Source organism: Conger conger, chromosome 12 (assembly GCF_963514075.1).
Source record: "Conger conger chromosome 12, fConCon1.1, whole genome shotgun sequence".
Classification (NCBI taxonomy): Eukaryota; Metazoa; Chordata; class Actinopteri; order Anguilliformes; family Congridae; genus Conger; species Conger conger.
The window spans coordinates 33,927,954-33,950,577 of record NC_083771.1 but is presented as its reverse complement, the minus strand read 5'-3'; the positions used below and the strand labels follow the sequence as shown (position 1 = coordinate 33,950,577).

The following is a 22,624-nucleotide window of genomic DNA, read 5'->3' as shown; positions in this document are numbered from 1 at the left end:
CAACACTGTCATCAAACATTGCTTACTTCCTGCAACCATTTTGTGAGCGGCGCCATTACGTTGTCTCGACCAGCTAACGTTAGTTGGCTAGCTAACTATGATCAAATAATTCCGTGAGGTTTAATTAGATAGCGGAATACAATTGAAAAACAGCATATTTTCTTAGCTGTACAGAAATTACTTTTGCTTAAATGCGCTAAAGGGAATATTGGCAACGTCCACTGTGCTTAGCCATTGCTCTTGTTCAGCTGTCTTGGTCCTTACCATATCTTGTGGTTGAAACAGCGAGCTAGCTACCTAATTCAGAAGAGAAAGGCTAGTTGGAATAGTAGGCTTTCCTTAGCAATTGCAACATGTCAGAAGAGCAGCAGCTCGAAGATCCAGTGATGAAGATGGAGGAAGATGGGGAAACTATTAGCGAAGAACAAACAGTGACCGTCGAAGGTGGGTCGGGAGAATCGGAGGGATCAAAGATTGATGCAAGCAAAAACGAAGAGGATGAAGGGTGAGAATATGGCTAGCGAGCTAGCTAGCTAACTGTCACGATACGTCATCCAGTCTTCTGGTAGGACACGGAGGGAAATGGAATTAGCCAGTGGCAGTGCAGAGCCAAAGATGCTGCGGGTTCCATGTGCTGTTCTTGTTTTGGTGTCTTACCGCAAAAGTGTATTTGCAGCATTTTCTCGCTAGCAGTAGCTACATACTGATATTCTACAACGCTTGTTGTAGTAGCTATATTGCATATTTGACAATCATCATTATTAACGCTACTAGTAGATCGTGCATGACATAGCTAACGACGGTACTTGAAATGAAATTCCCACAGAACATTAGTGCTCACTGGCTAACGTTCTACACATCGAATATCGGCTAACTTTAGCTGACTTCCCAGACGAATGCTGTCAGTGTGATGTGTAACAGTTCGCTAGCAAATTCACAGCACATTTGGTAAATGTCGCTAACCTACTGATGCCTGACCCTCTGTTTGCTTAAAGAAGTAACGCTAACTAGTTGCCTTTTTCCTCTGTTCATGCGCGGCACAAGCACCCCAGATGCTGTCAGCGGTGGCTAGCAACGACTCATTGTGTTGGCTTTGTTAAAAATTTAACGTCGTTAGTTAATATTGAGAACTTCAATCGCTAGGTTAGCCCTTAAGTCACACTGACGTATTTAAAATGTGATTTTCAAGAAGGTTCTGGAGTTGCTGTCAAAATTATGGATCAAGTGTGTTAGATAGCTAGATACAAGTAACGCTATCTAAATTAACATGCGCAAGCGTAACTGAGAAACTGTTGCCCTTTGAGCATCAGTTCACCAGCTAGCTGTCATGCAAAATGTCACCAGGTTAGGTAATTAAGCTACTGATTCTAGCTAGTGGAAAAAAAAAGAAAAAGTCTTCAGGCTTGAACAATTTAATTGAACTGTCTAAGGAGGTGACGGTTAGTTCAATTGTTATTTTGGCATTGTTGATTCAAACGTGTTTGCTTGGTAACGTGATTATCTGCCAGAGAATCCCAAGATATAACATTGGATAACAAATCACTCATGCCCCCCCAATGTCTAATTTTAGTGTGCTTCTGGTTGGCCCGTCAATCTTAATCACTTAATCTCTCTGATGAAAGGCCGTTAACTTTGAAAAGGCCTTCGAAAATACTGCCAATTTTTTGATTGCTTCAGATCGGAGGATTATGCACCGTTAGAATTTTCAGTCACAGAAGCTGACCACTTCAGCAAGACTTTTAGTGTAGGTTCCATAAGTTTTATTCTGCTTACTAGTGAATGTGCTCATCAACGAGCAGAGTTACATCCACTCCCTCATAAAACGCTCATTAATTTTTCAACAGAAAAATGTTTGTTGGAGGGCTGAGCTGGGATACAACGAAGAAGGACTTGAAAGACTATTTCTCCAAGTTCGGGGAGGTAGTAGATTGCACACTGAAACTGGATCCCATGACAGGAAGGTCCAGAGGCTTTGGCTTTGTGTTGTTCAAAGAAGCTGACGGTGTTGACAAGGTACTTCCTTTTTCTTCTTGGCAGTGCAGCTCATGAATCTCATAACAGCTGAACGCTGGTTCTGGATTGCTGGCATGGAAACCACACTCCCATTGCGTAGCATTTGCTTTCTTGTATATAATTATTGTATATAATTATTTAATTAACTCATTTTGTACATTGAATTTACATGCACTGTGGGTATTGTATGTATACTTGTTTTTGATGTTAGTGTGACATTTTACGTTGCTGGTTCCATATCAAATATACCAAACTTGTGTGTACCTAAATTGGCAATAAAATTTGACTTAGTTAATCTCAGTCTAAAATAACTATATTGTATCATTCCATCACTTCCTGTTTCACTACACTATAAAAATTAGGTAACAAGCATGAAAACTGTCATCCATCAGCTTGGGAAGAACAAAGAACTGTCCATTCAAAAGAGACAAATAGTATTTGTCCATCACAAGTCTGGTAATTGGTAATGTAACAGTAATAAAACAATTAAAATACATGGAATGGTTTCAAACTTGCCAGGAAGAGGACACAAGTGTACGTTGTCCCCACGGATGGTGAAGAAGATGGTGAGGGAGGCCATAAGGAACCCAAGGATAACTTTATGAATTGCAGAGATTGGTTGCATCTTGGCTTCACCAAGTCTCAAAAAGAACTGTAAAACACCACCTCCATACCAAAAAGTGTCACAAAGAAAGCCCTTACTGATCACAGTAAACAAAACCAGGCGTCTAAAGTTTACTCATACCTACTGTCAAACAATGTAGTTTTGGCAGGAAGTATTGTGGTCTCTACTAGGAAGTTGCAATGATTATTTCAATCTCTGGATTTAAATCCCAAAATCTGTGGCATGAAGAGGGTAGCCCATAAATGCAAACCCAAGGATATAAACAATCTCAAAAAGTTCTGCATGGAGGAATGGTCAAGAATCCCCCCAAGTGTGTTCTCCAACCTTATCACAAATTATAGGAAAGAGCTGGCTGAACCACCCCAGCGGTCATCTTTGCCAGGGGTGTTTGCACTGAGCATTAAACCTGGGGTCCCAATAATTGTGAAACCTGTTTTTGGAGAAAAACATTTTTCTTGAAAAATCTAAGGCTTTATAGTTCATTCAATTGAATCATTAATAATGCACACTACCCATGTTGGAAAATAAAGTTTGTTCCAATAACGGTATGATAATTATTTTTTGTTCTTATTTATTAAGGGTGCCAATGACAAGCTCCATTTAAATACTTGAAAATAGTTATTGTATAGCTATATATGTAAGACTTTACAACTTTTTCAGCCTATGTAGCTCCTACATATGATGTGCCGATGTCATATTAATTCTCTTCACATTACCAAATTATCTGGCCATTCAGCTCGCATATGTGCATTTTAATATTTAAAGTTTCATTAATAGCCTAATATATACAAAATTTAACATTAATACTTAAAAAATGTAAAAGACTAGGAAAGTCTGGGTAGGTACTGAATGGGCAACATATTAATATACATAAGACTTTTTTCACATACATAAATTTTCTTTACATAAGAATGTTTATATATTTAATATTCTACGTATATATGGACTTCAATTGCATGGATTTGTCCAAATGCCTTAAATTATATTTCATATGGAATGACCTGAAGTTACTACTGCCAAATAATGAATAATGGCAGTAGTTGCATTTGCTGTGCTCTCTGTCAGATGTAAGGTTATGACTAGCGGGACTGCACTTTATTTTCCACTTCCCACAGCATGTTGGTATTATCTGGGAGGTCTTCCATGTAAGAAGTCACCCATTCTGGTCTAATGTAGTTTCAGCCAGCTTGCTGGAGACGGGCTGGTATGGCCACATAATCACAGCTTTTATTGCGGCTATTCAAAGATGGCTGAACATATGGTCAGGCATTGTATGGTGTGAGGCAACATTAAAGAAATACAATTTTACTGTAAATTTGTGCTGTAAGTAGTCTAAATAAGTCTATGCTGTACTGTGAGCAATTTAGAGGAAGCAGATGAGATTAGTTTTGGTGAGCAGTGTGAATAGGTGTTTGGTGTCTGTAATTGGTGCATTGAATGCACTGCTACCTATAGTGGACATGTCATCAAGATATGGGTCATACGCTGTGTCCTGTCGTTAAAATTTGCAGCTGCAGTATGGGTATGTGACATGGGATTCCTTTATTAATAAAGACCAAACATTTTTGTAGAATTTGATGGTAATATGCAGGAAGATACATATTACATACCCCACCCCCAGCTCGCAGTCGACAGTTTGGCAGTTCTAAAAATGATGTGTTTATGTGCAGTTTCCTGCAGAGAGGGCCAATAGCCTGATTCACAAAGCCACTTTTGTCCAAAAAAGGTTAAGAACTTTTTACACGATTCTCTCAATGAACCAAGCTATAGTTGGTTCATTGAGTGATATATATTATTTTTTTTCAGGAATTCTCAATATATGTTCTGTCTGAATATATTATCCCTGCTGTCCATTCCTTTCAACAAAAAACGAGTTGATTTCTCAGCAGTGTGTGTCCTTGGAAATTCCACATCCTATGCCAGAAAAATCAGGTCGTAAATTGAGTTTGGACACTATACTACACAAAAAATATTTACCCCCTTCTGTAAACGGAAAACATTTTCAAAGTGTACTGTTAACAAGCTGTGTTTGAGTGATGTTAGACTGGCTCTCTGTAATGTTTGGCTTCTCGTTCTCTGCAGGTTATGTTACAAAAGGAGCACAAGCTGAACGGCAAAGTCATCGACCCTAAAAAGGCCAAGGCCATGAAAACTAAAGAGCCGGTGAAGAAGATCTTCGTAGGAGGCCTTTCCCCAGACACCCCTGAAGAGAAAATACGAGAATACTTTGGCGGTTTTGGAGAGGTAGGCGTTTAAAATGTCTTTCGTGTGGTGTCTGACATCCTGTGCTGCAGATGCTGCATGTAAGGGTTTGCTGCAGGCTTGCACTCCGAGGGGAATTTCTGAGATTTACTCGGTTGCTGTGCCTCGGCAAGAAAACATAATTCAGGAAAGTTACACACCACATGTCAATCAAAAAATGTCATTCAGCTTTATTAACTCCTTTGCATAGATGCCAAATCTGGCTGATCCTCACCTATTTATGTAGTGTTCTATATGAAGATACAATAGGTAATATTTCCATGTTAAAACATGGTTACAAGACCATTATAAATCCCTTCCTATCATTGAAAAAGGCTCGCTGACATGTTGACTCACCCTGTCCTTGTCCTTAAATTTGGGTTTCAAAATATGCAGTTGACGGGCCAGCTCTCTGTACCAAAACATCGTATAGCTGTACAATAATTCAAGCTCATTGGTTGAAAATTGGTTCTAATTGCCACAACCAATGGCGTTTCAATGTCAGCGCATTCACAGAGAAGGGGTGGGATAAACAATGTTGTGGTTTGAGGGTGTTTGTTGCTGTTCCTCTTGAACGTCCAAAATTACCTATTGTACCTTTAAGGCTTTTTAACGTTGGATGTAATTTAGTTTATTTTCAGAATTAGGTAAAAATACAGTGCCACAAGTTCCAAGAAAATTGAGGTGAAAATGCAAAGATGGAGTTCTTCTCCTTTATTTGCAATGAAATGCTGAGTCATAAGTGTAAAACAGGTAAAGCTATATATTTTGTGTCTCATCAATTCCTTGACCACAAAATCTGAGGGTGATAAGCTGAACAATTAAAGATCTATGAGTATCTGTAATATTATATCTCAAATGGATCATTCACAACTATAAATGGCAACTGAATCTTGAATGGGAGATCTGTACCTGTAAAACTGATGGTAAGATTGAATAGTTATTCCATATTTACTTGCAGATATTGATGCCAGAATGATGTGGTATATTTACTCAAAAGATTACTCTTGTTTCATTGAGCAGGGCTTTTCACTGGTTGGTCTATTGTTGACTTTATCTTGTTGATATGACAGAATAGGAATGTTTGGTGGCGGATTAATACTTTTATGAACTCCCAGATTGACTCTGTGTCGTGCTATTTGCAGATGAGACTGGGCAGGGGATGCTTGCTTACCGTGCAAACTATGCAACATTTGTGACACATTGTGTGTTTGATATAGTCGTCGTGTATCATCTACAAATAAAGCTAGAACACAGGCTTAATGCTTCTACTCATAGTGTGGTTGCGGGAGCACTGAATGTCTGGGTTGAGCAATCTCAGGAGGTACGAAGGGGTTAATTCAATTTGCAATTTTTCATACCTACCTAGCACAGAGTAATGTTATTGTGCCATAATGTCTTGTGTATTATTTTTGGAGCCTACCATTCCAAGTTCTGAGCTAAAAGGCTGGAGTGATTTTCTATTTTGTTAAAAAAACATTTCCGAGCTTGATTCCTAACTCTACAAGGGCTATTCAATTAGTTTAGGGTGGGGCCAGATTATAAAAATGAGCGGCCATACATTTTCATTTCCCATAAAAAAGCAACAATTTCCGCCTTAAGGTCTCTTTACATTACTTTTATTTACCTTTATTCTTCCCTGAAAATGACCAGGTTCACAACCAGGCACATGCAAGAAGCAAAAAGATTTTCTGCAGAAAGAATCCAGAACTTACACACAACAACATGGACAAGCATGAACTGATGCAGGGGCGGTCTCAACCTTTTTAGTAGTGTTTTACAAATACATAATTCTACATCTGATTGGCATATGTTTAATACACAAGCATACTAAGTAAAGGTATGCATGTTTTCCGAATGCGAGATGAAGTGTCTGCTCCATGACTGATAACATGGCAAAGTCAGAGAGCTGGGGGAGCCCGCCAAGAGGTTCTGCAATGTGTGAGAGAGGGAGAGAAATAAAAACACACACAGACACACACTCTTGCATGCAATATTTCTTCTCCTTGTTGCCATTGGGAGACGGAGACCCAGAGAGCGAGAAGGAGATGAGGAGGCTTCCAGGCCTCTCCCTGTTTGGAAAGTTTGAGACGTATTGCTATAACTGTTGAGGCTTGAGAATTTTCACGAATTTAGTGTGGTTTAGTAAGTTTCAATTAGCGTGGTTATACAAATGAGAAAATACTAATTTCCTTCAACAGCAAAATATTAAAGTGGAGGTATCGAAAGTTCAATTTGGCCTTGATGCAAGCAACTTATTATTTCACTGACTCTTACCAGCATATTCATCCATTCTAAGTCCAGTCCATTCTCCTCAAAAATTGAAATAATCTTCTTCTGTTGTGCTTCAATCCAAAGGAATTAGTCCATCCTCCTGAGAGCATTCACCATCAAAGAATCTCCCAGACACAATTGTGCCATATCAGTGTCGGTTGATTCATCAATGGCCCTCACTTCTGGACCAAGCAGGAGACTGAAGTCTTCATTTCTGTATTCAAATGAGAAAAGAAGGAGAATTAGTGTAATATATGGATGGCGGAAAACAACAAAATAGTGATTTCTGTAAGGCTGTTCAGTCAGATTACAGAACAATGGAGACATACGTAGGGCGAAGGGCTTGAAAGCAATTACATTTATGTAGCTGTCAAGGTTAAAGTGCCAATTCATGTAATTAATTTGAATGCCAATTATTACGGACAGCTCGATTTCTAAGGATGGTAGTTAGGACATCTGGTCATAGATCTGCACTTATGGGGGTGGCCCAAAAAAATTAATTGCGTTCTAGCAGTTTAAAGCTTTTAATGTGTTACTAAAAATGATTAGCATAACCTAACACATTAAATTGATTGCTCTAATTATAAGATAAAACAATACCACCTGTATGAATTACTGGGACGCTGTCCTTTAGTGCTGACCAAATAATGTAAACAGAATATTCAGCTAACCATGTGCATGTAGGTAAATGGTGTAATCTGAATGGCACTATTCACCAAAAAAAGGATTGTTATTCGCAATATGGTGTGCATGTAAATGTGGTCAGGAATGGGGTGGGACAAAATAATAGGATTTATTCTGCTGCTGGTGGAAAATTGCACACAGAACATAGTTATACTCAGTTCTTAAACTAATATATATACATATACATATACATATACATATATACACACACACACACACACAGTACTGTGTAACAGTTTTAGGCAGGTGTGAAATGTTAATGTTAATAGTTTATTTTTATCAATGAACAAAATGCGTGAACAGAAGAAAAATCCAAATCAAATCAATATTTGGTGTGACCAACCTTTGCCTTCAAACCAGCATCAATTTTTCTTGGTACACTTGCACAAAGTCAGGGATTTTGGAGGCACTTTTTAACACCTGCCTAAAACATTTGCACAGTACTGTATGTATATTTATTAAGTTGCTCATAGTCATTCAAAGGACCTATTCAAATGGACTTGTGGTCTGGATCCAGCTTGGCGGCTGCTAAATCAATAGTCCTCTTCTGTACTTTTCAGGTTCCCAGTGTGAAGTCTTTTTGTCATTTGTTAACTTCAAATCTTACATCGGCTCTTGCGAAACCTTCCTTGACATGGCTGTGGCTGTTTCTCTGAAAGGTGGAGTCCATAGAGCTGCCCATGGAAAACAAGACAAACAAACGACGGGGCTTCTGCTTCATCACCTTCAAAGACGAAGAGCCTGTAAAGAAGATCATGGAGAAGAAGTACCACAACATTGGACTGAGTAAGGTATGACTCTCCAGATTGACTCTCCCTAAAGAAGTTATTTACGCTGGCTGTAATAGTGTCATATCAGAAATTGCACCAAGCTGGGTGATTGTATAGATTGGAAAATAGGAACGCAGACAAAATAGGAAACTTTTTTTGGTGCAGAAATATTGTACTCTAAATATTTAAACAAAGCAGGCTAATAAAGAAGCACCCATTCTACCTGTTGTGAAGGTATGAGTCAATAGAGCATTACAACAGGTGTTTAAGCATATGAAGGCAGACAGTATGATGTGTTTAATGTGTTTGCTTGCATGTACCAGTTCAGCATTGGTACTGCATTGGTATTCAAGTGAACGACTGAGTGAGAGACAGAGTGAGAGACAGAGTGAGAGACAGAGTGAGAGACAGAGTGACAGTGTGTGTGGAAGTACCCTAACTTTCGTGACTTGTCATGCCAGTGTGAAATCAAGGTGGCCATGTCCAAGGAGCAGTATCAGCAGCAGCAGTGGGGCGGCCGAGGTGGTTATTCCTCCAGGTCTCGAGGCAGAGGCGGTAAGTCCCAGTTTTTGTCCTAACAAACAACAAACAGACAGAGTTTAGAGCTGTTAACGCCCAATCCAGCAAGGGGATACACTGGACCCCCAAGCCGTCTGCTGTATGGGCAGTACTATGTACAGTGGGAGCAATAATTATTTGATCCCTTGCTGATTTTGTAGGTTTGCCCTCTTACAAAGAATGGAACTGTGTAGAATTTTAATCATAGGTACATTTTAACATTGAGAGACAGAATCACAAAATAATCCACAATAACATCATATAAATTTTATAAATTCTATATCATATTTTCACATGAAATAAGTATTTGATCCATAGAACAATAGGACTTAATACTTGGTGGAGAAACCTTTGTTGGCAAGCACAGAGGTCAGATGTTTGTTGTAGTTTTTCCACCAGGTTTGCACAGATCTTGGGATGGATTTTGGTCCACTCCTCTTTGCAGATCCTCTCCAAATCCTTCAGGTTCCGAGGCTGTCGCTTGGCAACTCGAAGCTTCGGCTCCCTCCACAGATTTTCGATGGGATTTAGGTCTGGAGACTGGCTAGGCCACACCTTAGTATGCTTCTTTTTGAGCCACTCCTTTGTTGCCTTGGCCATATGTTTTGGGTCATTGTCCTGTTGGAAGACCCATCCACGACCCATTTTCAGTGCTCTCACTGAGGGAAGGAGGTTGTCGCCCAAAATTTCCTGGTACATGGCCCCATTCATCCTCCCCTCGATACGGTGAAGTCGTCCTGTCCCCTTAGCTGAGAAACACCCCCAAAGCATAAGGTTTCCACCTCCATGCTTCACAGTGGGGATGGTGTTCTTGGGGTTGTACTCTGCATTTCTTCTCCTCCAAACACAGCGAGTCGAGTTGAAGCCAAATAACTCTATTTTGGTCTCATCTGACCACAACACCTTCTCCCAAGCGTCCTCTGGATCATCCAGGTGTTCTTTGGCAAACTTCAGATGGGCCGGTACATGTGCCTTCTTCAGCAGAGGAACCTTGTGCGCGCTGCAGGATTTTAATCCTTCACGGTGTAGTGTGTTACTGATGGTTCTCTTCGTGACTGTGGTCCCAACTGCCTTCAGGTCATTAACAAGCTCCTCCTGTGTAGTACTGGGCTGATCCCTGACCTTTCTCATGATCATTGATATCCCACGAGGCGAGATCTTGCGTGGAGCCCCAGACCGAGGGAGATTGGCGTTGACTTTGTGTTTCTTCCATTTTCTAATAATTGCTCCAACAGTTGTTAACTTCTCACCAAGCTGCTTGCTTATTTTCTTGTAGCCCATCCCAGCCTTGTGCAGGTCTACAATTTTGTCCCTGATGTCCTTAGACAGCTCCTTTGTCTTGCCTATGGTGGAAACGTTGGAATCTGATTGATTGTGTGGACAGGTGTCTTTTATACAGCTACATAACGATGTAACGAGTTGACACAGGTGTTTTGGGTAATGAGTTGAGATTAGGAGTGCTTCTTAATGGAAAAGTAACTGGTCTGTAGGAGCCAGAATTATTGCTGATTGGTAGGGGATCAAATACTTACTTCATGCAAAAATACGATAATAAATTTATAAAATGTATATGATGTTGTTATTGTGGATTATTTTGTGATATTCTGTCTCTCAAAGTTAAAATGTACCTATGATTAAAATTCTACACAGTTCCATTCTTTGTAAGTGGGCAAACCTACAAAATCAGCAAGGGATCAAATAATTATTGCTCCCACTATACTATGAGGCGAGTTCCATCAGATAGATGCCTCTATTACAGGACCAAGTGAGCTAGCCTACCACACAACAGTGTTGGCACCTGATTAGATAAATGCACTGCACAAAGCAGAACTATATGCCAGACTGTCCAGGCCCTTGATAAACTTTTTCTCATAACACAGTCCATTGAAATATGTTGAAAATATGCTGAAATATCTGTAGCGTGAAATTGGCTGTGCAGATTGCATAGGCGTTGCAGATCAAAAGTTTGATCTGACTTTCGTGAGGTGAGCTGCGTTGGACCGATTAATTTGCATAAAACAAGGGCTGCTACGCAAATGCAGAACTGGAGAACATACAACGCTATTCACTAGCCTGCGTCCATCATGCACCATGCAGCCTCCTTATAGAAAACTAATGGAATGCTTTGAGGGTCGGAATGGGTAAGATCGCCCCTTTACGCTGTGCCATGCAGGACAGTTAAAGCACCATTTTGACCTTTATTTTCATGTGGGGGGGCTTGGTTTTTATTATTCTACATTTACCTATTTGCATTTCACTACATTAGATTTGAGTGTACACATGTGTACACTTGCATGTACACACACACACACACACACACACACAGACGCATACACACCATATATATTTGTTAACTGATATTGACAGAGGTCACATCATTATTTCATCAAGAATCTCTTTTCGTTTACCCTTTATATTAAGAAATGTTTGATTTTACAGGTCCTAATCAAAATTGGAACCAGGGATACGGAAATTACTGGAACCAAGGTTATGGTAATTATGGTAACTATGGCTACAACAACCAAGGCTATGGAGGATACGGCGGCTACGATTACTCCGGCTATAACAACTACTACGGATATGGTGACTACAGCAGTATGTAACTTTGTTTGTGAAAGCACACATAATAAAACCAAGAAATTATTCTGCCATCATATCTTGTTTTTATTTTTTATTATTCAACAGTTACACACTAAATTATTTATGCAGCATCTTCCATTTTTGTGTTGTAATAATTGTAAACAAATCCTTAGTTATGGAAATAGTTCAGAAAGCTACAGCTCATTTGTCTCGTCTGTTTTTGTGTTTTTATTTTTATGCGACATGGTGTAATATGAATTCTGCAAATATGGTCATGAAATATGCAAAATGTTTGGACCCTGAAAGGGTTGGATATTTTTTTTAAAACTGCTTTGAAATGATCAAATGAAATGCCAACATTCCGTAGATTTAAGTAATTAAACTATGAAAGAAAACTTTACAACAAATAAACAACCTTCTTTATATAAAATTCATTCCATATGTTTTCCTCTTTCTTTAACTATCACATCTCTTTCAGGGTATAGCTTAATTTAAAAGTAGCAATTTTGTTTGGGAAAGCAATTTTTGTTTGTGGGTGAAGACTGACCCAGTAAGTGATTTTACTTCAGTTCATTATGATTGTTTTTTTAGGAGAAAAATGTTTTGCTCACACATCCAACCTGAATTTACGCTAGCCTATGAGCATTTTTAATTCATATTTACTATGACTGTTTAAAGGCCAGCATTTAAAACTTGTTTCAGTATTTGACACCAAACCGTTTTTATCAAGATGTTTTGAAAAGTAGAATATTAGGGGGACATCAGCAAGGTTGTTTGAACCAGTAATTTTTCAATTACTGTAAACTGAGATTTAATGATAGATTTTGTTTTTTTGTTGTTGTTTTTTTTATTTTTTTGTTTTGTTTGCTCACCCTCTAGATCAGCAGAGTGGTTATGGCAAATCCCCAAGGCGAGGTGGTCACCAAAACAGTTACAAGCCATACTAATATATTATCCCCACTAAGTACAAGCAGGTACGTTATTACATTGCTACCACAAACCTTCCTTGATATAAAGTATATTTTTCATAACTATATTTACCTCTCTTTTCTTTAATGTACGTTGCTTAATTTTTTTTTTCTTTAAAGTTTTTTACAGCACCCTGGAGTGCTTTACAGTAATGGTAACATAGAGACTACAGCCTTTTTTTTGGCGATTTGTAACAACTGGCTTTCGGCTCTTTTGTGCCGTTTTTGTAACTGTAACGTTAACAGGTAAAGTACTGCTAAATGGGTGCCGAAATTAAGGATTTGCAAGGAAAAAGAAGAATGTTGTCTCCTAACTCTGACATATACCTTGTTTGTACCTGCCAGCGGGAACTTCCTTGCAGGCCATGAGTCGCGCTGGCTTCCCGATTCTCTCAGGCCCGCTCAATGCGGACAGGGTACGAGAGGCGTACGCTCTCGAATGCTGCCATTTGGTATGGTCTTCCAACATCCTGTATCAGCATTGTAAAAAAAACAAAAAAAAACACAAAAAAAAAACAAACAGAAAAAAGAAATAATAAAGTGGATACATCCAGCTTTGTCTTCTTTCTTTTAAAGTTTTTCCCTTTTTTTGGTATGTTTTTTATTTAAAGGAATATATTAATGTAATTTTAATGCTATTTTTTACAGGCCCCCTTCACATGTAATGGTTAAATACGACTTCATACTGAAAAAAATAACTGTTTATTTTTCAAAGGATACGGCTTTCTCTGGACTTTCCAGTCTCTTTAATATATGCATTCCTAATCTATCTGTAATGCTTGCTTTTCTTTATTTATAGCCCTTGTAGCAGTAATACCCAGTAGTCCATGAGCTAAAACCTGGTTTGTACTTGGATGCCACTGTGTTGGAGAAGTGCTTTTTATCTATATTTGTACTGTGTGTTGTGTCGCTGACAGCGGTGGACTTCTCTTGTAAACATTGTTAATTTCCTCTAACGAGTTCTCTTTTTTTTTAACCTTTTTGGACAAACTTGAAAAGTATTAAGTGTTTTTTCACGAAAATTTGCATGTAATGCTTATATTAATGTGTATTTTTGTAACTATTTTTGAAGGTGTCATTCAAATGGTATTTGGGCTTCTTTTGACTTCAATTTGCTGCACTTCAGGATTTCTAGCTTATGGACTAACTTTGTGTTTATTTGTATTTATGTTAATTGTAAATTGTAGAAATTGTATATTGATTTAATTTTTTGTCTTCGTAATGGGATTTGGAAAGACATGGGATTCCGTTTACATATATGTGTGTGTGTATGTTGTGTCTTTACTTGTGGCTGTGACAGAGCAGGTGAATGATGTTGCGTTTTGTTTTCTCTTTCAGGCGGCGAGGCAGGATTGCTGGTCCGATAGATCAGAAGGAGATGCTTTTACCGTAAATGCAAGCCGCGGTCGTTCGGTCAAGATGCTTGTTTATGTAAGGATGGATACTCACTGTACTTCTTTTACAATCCCCTCTGGAATTACAGTTCTGTTAACCTTTAGTTCAGTGTCCTGTGGTGCCTCTCAAAGCTCTCACTATTTCATGATTAGCTTGCTTTTTGTCCACCTCCTTCGTGAATAGTCTTGTGTTCAGGTACTTTGTGTGCAGCTTATTTGGAAAAATTTAGCTCTAGATGTTGTGTTCAATCCCTTTATCCCATTTTTTGTACAAAGGTCACTGACTTAATTGTAAATTGTTTTCAGGACAGCGGTAGATGAAGACATTTATGAAGACCTTGTTATTTGTTTTTAAGTTTGAGAATTCTAGCAGTGATCATTTCTTTGTAGCACCTAATAATTAGTAACAAACGGTGGAACATCCACGTTCCATTTACTGGACACTAATTAAGGGGGCACGGATGGAAAGTGGATGTTCCAAAGTTTGTGAAGACCTTGTGATTTGTTTATAAAGTTGAAAATGCCAGCAGTGTTCACTTATTTTAGCACACAATTCAAAGTTGGTGGAACATTCACTTTCAATTTGTGTCCTTTAATTGCTTTGGCACACACATCCTTATAAATAGTGTACGTAAATATTATACGTCTATATAAATTTCATTTACAGCTTAATTTTTCATGGTTATACAAGTCTGGAATAGAATGACAGCTTTTGGAGAAAAAAAAAAAAAAAATCAAGAATGCATTGAACTAATAAACTATTCTATGACCATATCATCTTCATGAACTTTGCCTATTCATTTACAGAAATGCAGCCTTGAAAGAAGTGTATGAACCTTTATAGGAATATATGACATAAAAAGGCTTGGTATTCAATTAACTGAAGAGGCTTTATGCTTTAACTACTGTTTTGACACAAATGATCGCAAAAACAAAACATGGTGCTAGTCATGAAACATGAGACATTTAAAATAGTTTCTAAATTAGTTGATCAGGATTAGGACCAAGGAGATAAAAGAAAATCCAATATATGTTCGATTAAAAAATATGTTAGAAACATGTCACAATGGCAGAATCCTGGTGAAAGAAAATTGAAACTATTAAAGATTTAAGTTTACAGTTTCAGGGTCTTTCCATTGGCTAAAAGAGGTCTGCTTAGTTATGGAACCACTATGTCTATCCATAAATGCAGAGTAGTGGTAAAATTCTACTTGTATATTTTCTATGAACACAACCCTTTAGGTACACCGACATGTGCAGACCTATATATAAAGGGCTGTAATTCATAGATGAATCGCTCGATATGGATGCAAATTCCCTCAAAGCTGACAGTCTGCACTTCATATGCATTGTTTTATTAACATATCCAATTTGCTACAGTACAGAGCCAAAACAACAAAAATTGTCTCCATCTCTAAACTTGTGCACATATATTTACAGCTGTCTCCAGAATTATTGGCATCCCTGACTGGCAATGCCCCAAAAATACTTCATATTAAAAAACAAAATAACTCAAAATGCCAACATATGAAAAATACTGTAGTTTGATAATGTTTCAATGGAACCAACCAAAATCATACATTAATAAAATAAATTCACCAAAATGTAGTTTTCTCATTATTGGCTTCGCTGGTTTAGTACTTGGTGCATCCACCTCTGGCAAGGATAACAGCATGTAATCTTTTTCTGAATTAGCTTGACAACATACTCCAAGCAGCTACTCATCCAGGCTATGGTAATCTCCTGGGTTGACAACTGCAACTCCCTGTTTACAAGTCTGCCAGCCTGCACCATTCAGCGGCTACAGTTCATTGAGAATGTGGTTGTCTTAAACCTCCCCCTTCTCACACATCAAGCCCCTGCTGAAGTCACTCCACTGGCTGCCAATTGCTGCCAAGATCAGATTCAAGATTCATCCTTGCAAGATCCTTCACATTTGTGGATTTGCCCTCTTCAGTTCAGCCCACAGTTTTTTTGATTGGATTGAGGTTAAGCACCTGAGATGGCCATTGCAGAACATTCACTTTGTTGTCATGTAACCATTTCTGTGTGGATTTTGAGGTGTGATTTCAGTCATTGTCTTGCTGGAAAGTCTACCTTCAGCCAAGTCTCAGCCTTGTGGCAGAGGCAACCAGATTTTCTGCCAAAATTGCCTGATAAAATCAATACAGATATATAACTAAGATTTAGCAGCTATTTTGCTTAATGCTGAATTGGATTTGTGTCAAAATTATCAAAGAAAACAGAGCAAATAAATATAGCAAAGAAAATATTGTTTTCAAAAGAGTTGAATACAAGTTGAAAGGAAAAATATTTCCAGTGATTTTTTTGTTCTATGCCTATGTCAAAAAACAATGGGTTTTGTTTGATGCTTGATATGATGCTTGATTCTTTCCCAAACAAATCTGATTAAGCAGTGTTAAGCGATGCGGTCGTTACATCTTAGTAATGGGAAATCTACTTCCACACTGTCACGACTACCTTTACATTACATTATTGGCATTTGGCAGACGCTCTTATCCAGAGCGACATACAACAAAGTGCATACCCATAACCAGGGCTAAGTGCGCTGAAAGTACAATTTCAATTGCTACCTCCCACAGAACTATCAGTGTGCCTTTCAGTGTGCTGTCTGGGTTCGTATAAAAGTATTACACATTTATTTGAGTATCAATTCAAATTTATTGTTCAAAATTTCAGTCTGTATTACTAATAAACTTGAAATGGCAATACCACAGCATGCATGCAAAATTAATGATCTTTTTTTTTTAAGAATAAAGAATGGTGCACAGTTGTAGCGCGTGGATGGGCCATGGTCTGAGGTCGAATCCTGACTGTGCCAGTATTGTAACAGCCCAGGGGAGGGTTTGTTGACACATGCCACGTCCCTCCCCAAAGGCACCCCAGCCACCCCCACCCCCCCACCAGATTGGGTGCCATCAGACTTCTTGCTGACGCTGTACATGAAATGTCTTCCTCGTGTCTGTGCAAACTTGACAAGTGTGAAAAAGAAGCAGCTGGAGACATTGCACGATTTGGAGGGCAGTGTGCCCTGCATGCATCAGCCGCAGAGATTGCAGCTTTGAATGTGGCTGTATAGGAGTGTGCATTTCCGAAAGTTTACAAAGTTTACTTTAGAAAAATAATCTGTGGAAGAACGTCAAAATCAGACCTCAAAAACTATGAAAGAATAGGAATGACTGAAGACCCAGGAAAGGTATAAGACTGGTCAGGCCTTCATTCTCTTGCCCGAATTACAACGTCAGGCTCAAAAGCAGTCAACCAAAGCAGATGCATTTTTGTACAATCATACAATGACATTAGTAAAGTCTAAATGGCTAACATTGTTTGGCCTGATGCTTAAGTGGGAATGACACCACTGGCAAACAGACAGATGAGGACAATGATGATCACCACAATCACACCTATGATTATCATCATCTTTATGTTTTTCCACCAGTATTTTCGCGCCACCCGTGTGGATGTCTTCTGAAAGGAATCTGCCTGAAAATAAAGAAAAAGTATAATTTTATAAAGGTTGTTTTCACAGCAAAGTGCAACCTGTCACAGTTCCCTTAGGATAACCACTAGTCTACAGGAAGAACAATAAAAGATTGTTTGTATGCCTCTGGAGGTTGTGCATGTGTACATTACCTGATTATTCCTCAAAAATTTGGTTAAATCTTTTTTTCAGTTAGAACTGCCTCTTATGGCACATGAAACCACATGAGACTGTTGCTTTTAAGAACAAAAAGAAGCACTGGCATGATATGGAAAACTGATATTTGTAATTGTTTACAATGTTAATTATTTTTCAAAGTCCTGATAAAAATGTACCAGGCTGTTGGTCATAAACTTCTGCAAGTATCTAAAGTATCCTTCATTGCACAGAAAACTGTCTGGGACAATCAAAACATACTGAACTATTATTGAGAAAAATTAAAACTATCTTTGAACTTTTGCTCTGTCCCTGACATCAGAACGGAGCATGCCGTAACTATTTTCTGATCTGTGAAGAGGATGAAAATGCATAATAAGACTGGTTAAGTCTCGGGTCAACTTAAGTAGAAGGCTGGAAGGAAATCTGACTATATGGTTACTGCAGATAATATGAGCTGAAACCCAAGGTTAAGAGGTTAGAATAAGCATGGGAACAGAATCTGGGTTGTTTGTTAAACATCTCTGTAATCACCACAGCCTAACATTTTGGAAATATATGATCAAAGTACAGATAAAAATACACATTTATTCCATCCAAAAACATTTTAGCTCCACTTTGAAATGTTTCACATACTCTCTCTTGACATATAGGAATTTCCTCTGCTCATATTGCAAGTGATTTCAGCCATCTACCCGATCCTGGACTGCCATTCTATCTTTCTATTGTTTTTGTCAGCAAAGGCTGTATCAATAAGACAAATCAATGGAAATATTTCTCTCATAAGAGCAATATACAGTGGCTTCAGAAAGTATTCCGACCCTTTCACTCTTTGCATTCTTTATTGTGTTGTAGATTTAATTATTTTATTTTTTTAACATATTTTTTAGGCCTTTTTCAGCTTTATTGGACAGTATATAGAGACAGGAAGAATGGGGGCGAGAGAGAGGGAAAGACATGCAACAAATTGTCAGACGGTCGGATTCGAACTGTTGACGTCGCGGCTCACAACGAGCATGCGGTCAGTGCTCTGCAGGCTGCGCCACCGAGACACCCCGTAGATTTAATTATAAATGGATAAAATTGCCATTTTTGCCCATCAATCTACACTCAATAAAACTGAAATCTGTAATTTACATAAGTATTCAGACCCCTTGTGTGGCACTCAAAATTGTGGTCAGGTGCATTTTGTTTGCTTTAATTATCCTTGAGATGCATCTAGAACTTGGGTTGAGTCCACCGGTGGCAAATTCAATTGATTGGATATAGTTTAGAAAGGCACACACCTGTTTATATAAGGTCCCACAATTCGCATTGCATGTCAGGACAAAAACCAAGCCATGAAGTCCAAGGAACTCTCTGTAGATGTCTATGATAAAATTGTGGTGAGGCATAGATAAAGGGAAAGCTTTCAGTTTTCCCAGGAATACAGTGGCCTCAATAATAGTGAAATGGAAGAAGTTTGGAACCACCGGGACTCTTCCTAGAGTTGCCTGTCCAGCAAAACTGAGTAGACCAAGAACCTAACGGTCACTCTAACAGAGCTTCTGCTGAGATGAGAGAACCTGCCAGAAAGACAGCCATCTCAGCAGCACTCCATCAATCAGGCCTTTGGGGTAGAGTGGCTAGACAGGAACCACTCTTGAGTAAAAGGCATATGATAGCCCAGAGCACTTTGAGAGCATGAGGAAAAAGATTATCTGGTCTGATTAGACAAAATTTGTTTAGCAGAATTCCAAGCACTACTGGTCATTACCTAGCTAATACCATCCCCACAGTGAAGCATAATGGTAGCGGCATCATGCTATGGGGGTGCTTCTCAGTGGCAGGGACTGGGAAACTGGTCAGAATTGAGGAAAGGATGAATGCAGCTGAATACGAAGAGGTCCTTGAAGAATACCAGCTCCAGAGTGCACGCAACCTCAGACTGGGGCTACGGTTCACCTTTAAGCATGACAATGACCCAAACCATACAGCCAAGACAATATTGGAGAGGCTTCGGGACAAATCTTTGACAGTCCTTGAGCGGCCCAGCCAAAGACCAGACTTAAACTGCTTCCCATAAAATCTGACAGAGCTTGAAAGGTTCTGCCAGGAATATTGGGATACACTGCCCAAACCCAGGTGTGCAAAGCTTGTAGAGACTTACCCAAGAATACATTAATCTGTACTTGTCGCCAAAGCGATTCTACAAAGTACTGAATTAAGGGTCTGAACGAATTTCAAAATTCTTAAAACATGTTTTCACTTTGTCATTATGGGTTATAGAGTGTAGATTGATGGGCAAAAAAAAAAGCAATTTTATCAATTTAAAATGAAATCTACAACACAATAAAGTGTGCAGAAAATGAAGGGGTCTGTATATTTTCAAGTGCATGGTTCTTTCTAACAAAGGCTTCTAAGGCCCACATTAGGATGAGAGAGGGCAATAATGTTTGACTTCATTCATAAATATGTTGTATGGAGCCTTATTAAGGAAATAACATTTGTCATTTTAGACTTACAGTTGCCCGGAGGTCATCAGTTTTATCAATCAGATCATCTAGTTTCTCTCCTCTCTCCAGAACTTTGTTTATGTTGTCCTTCAGGATTACTTTGACATCATTGACTTGATCTTGAACCTGATTAAGCTTGGTTGGTGGTGCTGGTTGTGCCGTTGTGTCAGCCTGTAAGAGAGGAGAAAATAACAGCATAAAATGAGCATGGTTCCTCTAAAATGTACCACATTCCCAGTTGGAAATTGAGAATAGCATGCAAATTGTACATGAAACCAACAACTGAGAACAATAATCAAAACATTGAATAACATACAGTATGTAATGTCAAAAGGCAAGTTCTATACAAACACAAGCATTAAGGATTGTTTTATATGTCCTATATAAAAGCATCATCCCCAAATGCACCTTGGTCTTAGCACATGGGTTTTATTAGTGTCACATGTATGTTTACCGAGGTTAAACATCCTGTGTGAAAATACTGTTCTGAGAATCTGCACTTTAACCACATGTGAACTGGTTCGTTACAAATCTAAAATTGGATAAGAAAACATACTTGAACGCAACATAGTGAAGAACAAAACAGAGCTCACAGTATGTGTATTCACACAGTACAGACATTGTTCAGTCCAAAGAAATGCCATTTGGCAATATAGTAGTTATAATATTGCCAAATGGCATTTCTTTGTACAGCTATTTCCTGTTTAACAATTTAGTGAAATTTACTCATTCACCTCTGTTTACCACTCACACTACTCTACAAGTTTTGTTGCTGTTCTCATTCAAACTGTTCATATTAGCGTGTACTTAAATACAGGTTCCTCATTTCTTCTGAATTATTTCCTTCTTTTATTCAATTAGTTTTTTGGAACTGCTTTCTGAATGATAAATGTTATCTACATTTAAAATACATCTTTTTCAGAAATTCACTTCAGGATTTCAATACAGATACTCATACCATCCAATCATTGTAGTGTGTGCTGGTAATATCTTACTCTCATGGTAGTATTGTGCTTTATTCTGTTCCTGGTTGCTGTACCTTTAAATGGCAGCACTAACTGCAATGCAAACATTTCAAACGGATCTGCTGTTTTCGCCAAAGGACAAGTGACTAATGTACACTTCCCTTTTGAAACATTAGCAAGTTTTAAAAAACGTACACTTACCATGTCTGTGATGTCTGTTACCTCCACTGAATACTGAACAGCAAATGATCAAACTGACAGTTAATGTTTCACAAGGATGTGCCCAAGCGTATTACCATAGTCCGATACTAAAAGTACTAAGCAGAAGCAAAAAACGCAGCTACAGGCTATAACACGAGTCTCAATAAACAGGTACAGACAATTTAGCACGAGTTTCCTGCAAGCAAATGCCCCACCCTGCCAGATTACACATTAACCCACGGCTGCTGAAACTGAGGCCCGTCATTGGCTGCTTACATGTCTGTTATCTGTGTTCTGACCTAATATGTAATAGTCCCAGCACCTGATTCAGTTCAGCATTGAGCTCACTCTGCTGGGCAAAGGACACTTTCTTTTATCAGAGGGCAGTTGACAAGTTCCTGCTGGTCTGGAGACAATAAAACTGTGAGACCACTTCCTGCATCTGTTTCCGTGGGTCATGCTATGTGATGAAACCCTCCCCCCACCCATCAATGTTCTGCTTCATCACAAGAACACCGTCTCTCTCCTTGTTATAGGCTTATGGGATTTAAATGATTCACTTTTTTACATATTGCCACATGTGGCCTGTGCAGTAGGCAGGTTGAGCGCAGTCTGACCACCAGCTGCAGATTCTAATGCACATATGCTACAGCCAGCCTTGTGCTCCTCCTCCATTGGCTACATGCTTTTCAGATGCAGTCCAGTCACCCCAAGAAACGTCCTTTTTTTGACAAATACAGGTAGATAGGCCTAAGCAAGGTATTGGGCAGAAGTGAACACCGACACAGGTGCATAAGGACTGAACAGGAAAATTTTATCATATTTTCAAGTTGAAAATCCTGCATAGTATGCCTTCAAATTCTGCTACAGAAACACAGGGTAAAACGATGGGGATAGATTATAGGGCAGTGGTTCCAAAACTTTCTGAGCCTTGACACACCTTGAGGGACCTTTAACATAATGCAAAAACTTTTACTACAAGCAAAACTATTAACACAACCAATGATTGGTGCAAAACAAATATGATGATCAATACTTTTTTTTTTCAACTTAAAATAACTTAAAATAACTCCACAAAGGTTTTGGTAAATCAAGCCCTTTATGAGAAAATAGGTTACACGTTCAGTGACCTTCACATTATTAAAAGATTGGCAAACATACATTGACATATTTTATTAACAGTATGCCCTCTATGATG

At 38.7% G+C, this 22,624-nt stretch overlaps 2 protein-coding genes across 14 annotated transcripts; one reads left to right on the top strand and one right to left on the bottom strand.

Moving 5' to 3' along the window:
• The first annotated feature begins 43 nt into the window (after window positions 1–43).
• On the top strand, window positions 44–14,881 carry hnrnpd (heterogeneous nuclear ribonucleoprotein D). 11 transcript variants are annotated; one of them, XR_009710154.1, is made up of 9 exons: window positions 44–505; window positions 1,845–2,013; window positions 4,721–4,882; window positions 8,497–8,628; window positions 9,069–9,162; window positions 11,605–11,760; window positions 12,625–12,719; window positions 13,059–13,129; window positions 14,052–14,881. XR_009710154.1 is itself a non-coding variant. In XM_061262868.1 (8 exons), the coding sequence occupies exons 1-7, from the start codon at window positions 354–356 to the stop codon at window positions 12,690–12,692; spliced, it is 921 nt and encodes a 306-aa protein (XP_061118852.1). In that variant the 5' UTR covers window positions 44–353; the 3' UTR covers window positions 12,693–12,719; window positions 14,052–14,881. The 11 variants fall into 11 exon arrangements, 7 of the variants coding, with proteins under 7 accessions (XP_061118852.1, XP_061118851.1, XP_061118848.1 ...); XR_009710152.1 differs by having other exon boundaries at window positions 13,059–13,165; XR_009710153.1 differs by having other exon boundaries at window positions 12,625–13,129.
• Window positions 14,882–16,765: 1,884 nt separating this feature from the next.
• si:ch73-234b20.5 (uncharacterized protein LOC449923 homolog) lies at window positions 16,766–21,828 on the bottom strand. 3 transcript variants are annotated; one of them, XM_061262873.1, is made up of 4 exons: window positions 21,749–21,828; window positions 21,427–21,459; window positions 20,270–20,431; window positions 16,766–17,611 (listed from the first exon to the last, which is right to left on the bottom strand). In XM_061262873.1, the coding sequence occupies exons 2-4, from the start codon at window positions 21,427–21,429 to the stop codon at window positions 17,468–17,470; spliced, it is 309 nt and encodes a 102-aa protein (XP_061118857.1). In that variant the 5' UTR covers window positions 21,430–21,459; window positions 21,749–21,828; the 3' UTR covers window positions 16,766–17,467. The 3 variants fall into 3 exon arrangements, with proteins under 3 accessions (XP_061118857.1, XP_061118856.1, XP_061118858.1); XM_061262872.1 differs by having other exon boundaries at window positions 21,703–21,815; XM_061262874.1 differs by lacking the exon at window positions 21,749–21,828 and adding an exon at window positions 21,726–21,744.
• Between the last annotated feature and the right edge of the window lie 796 nt (window positions 21,829–22,624).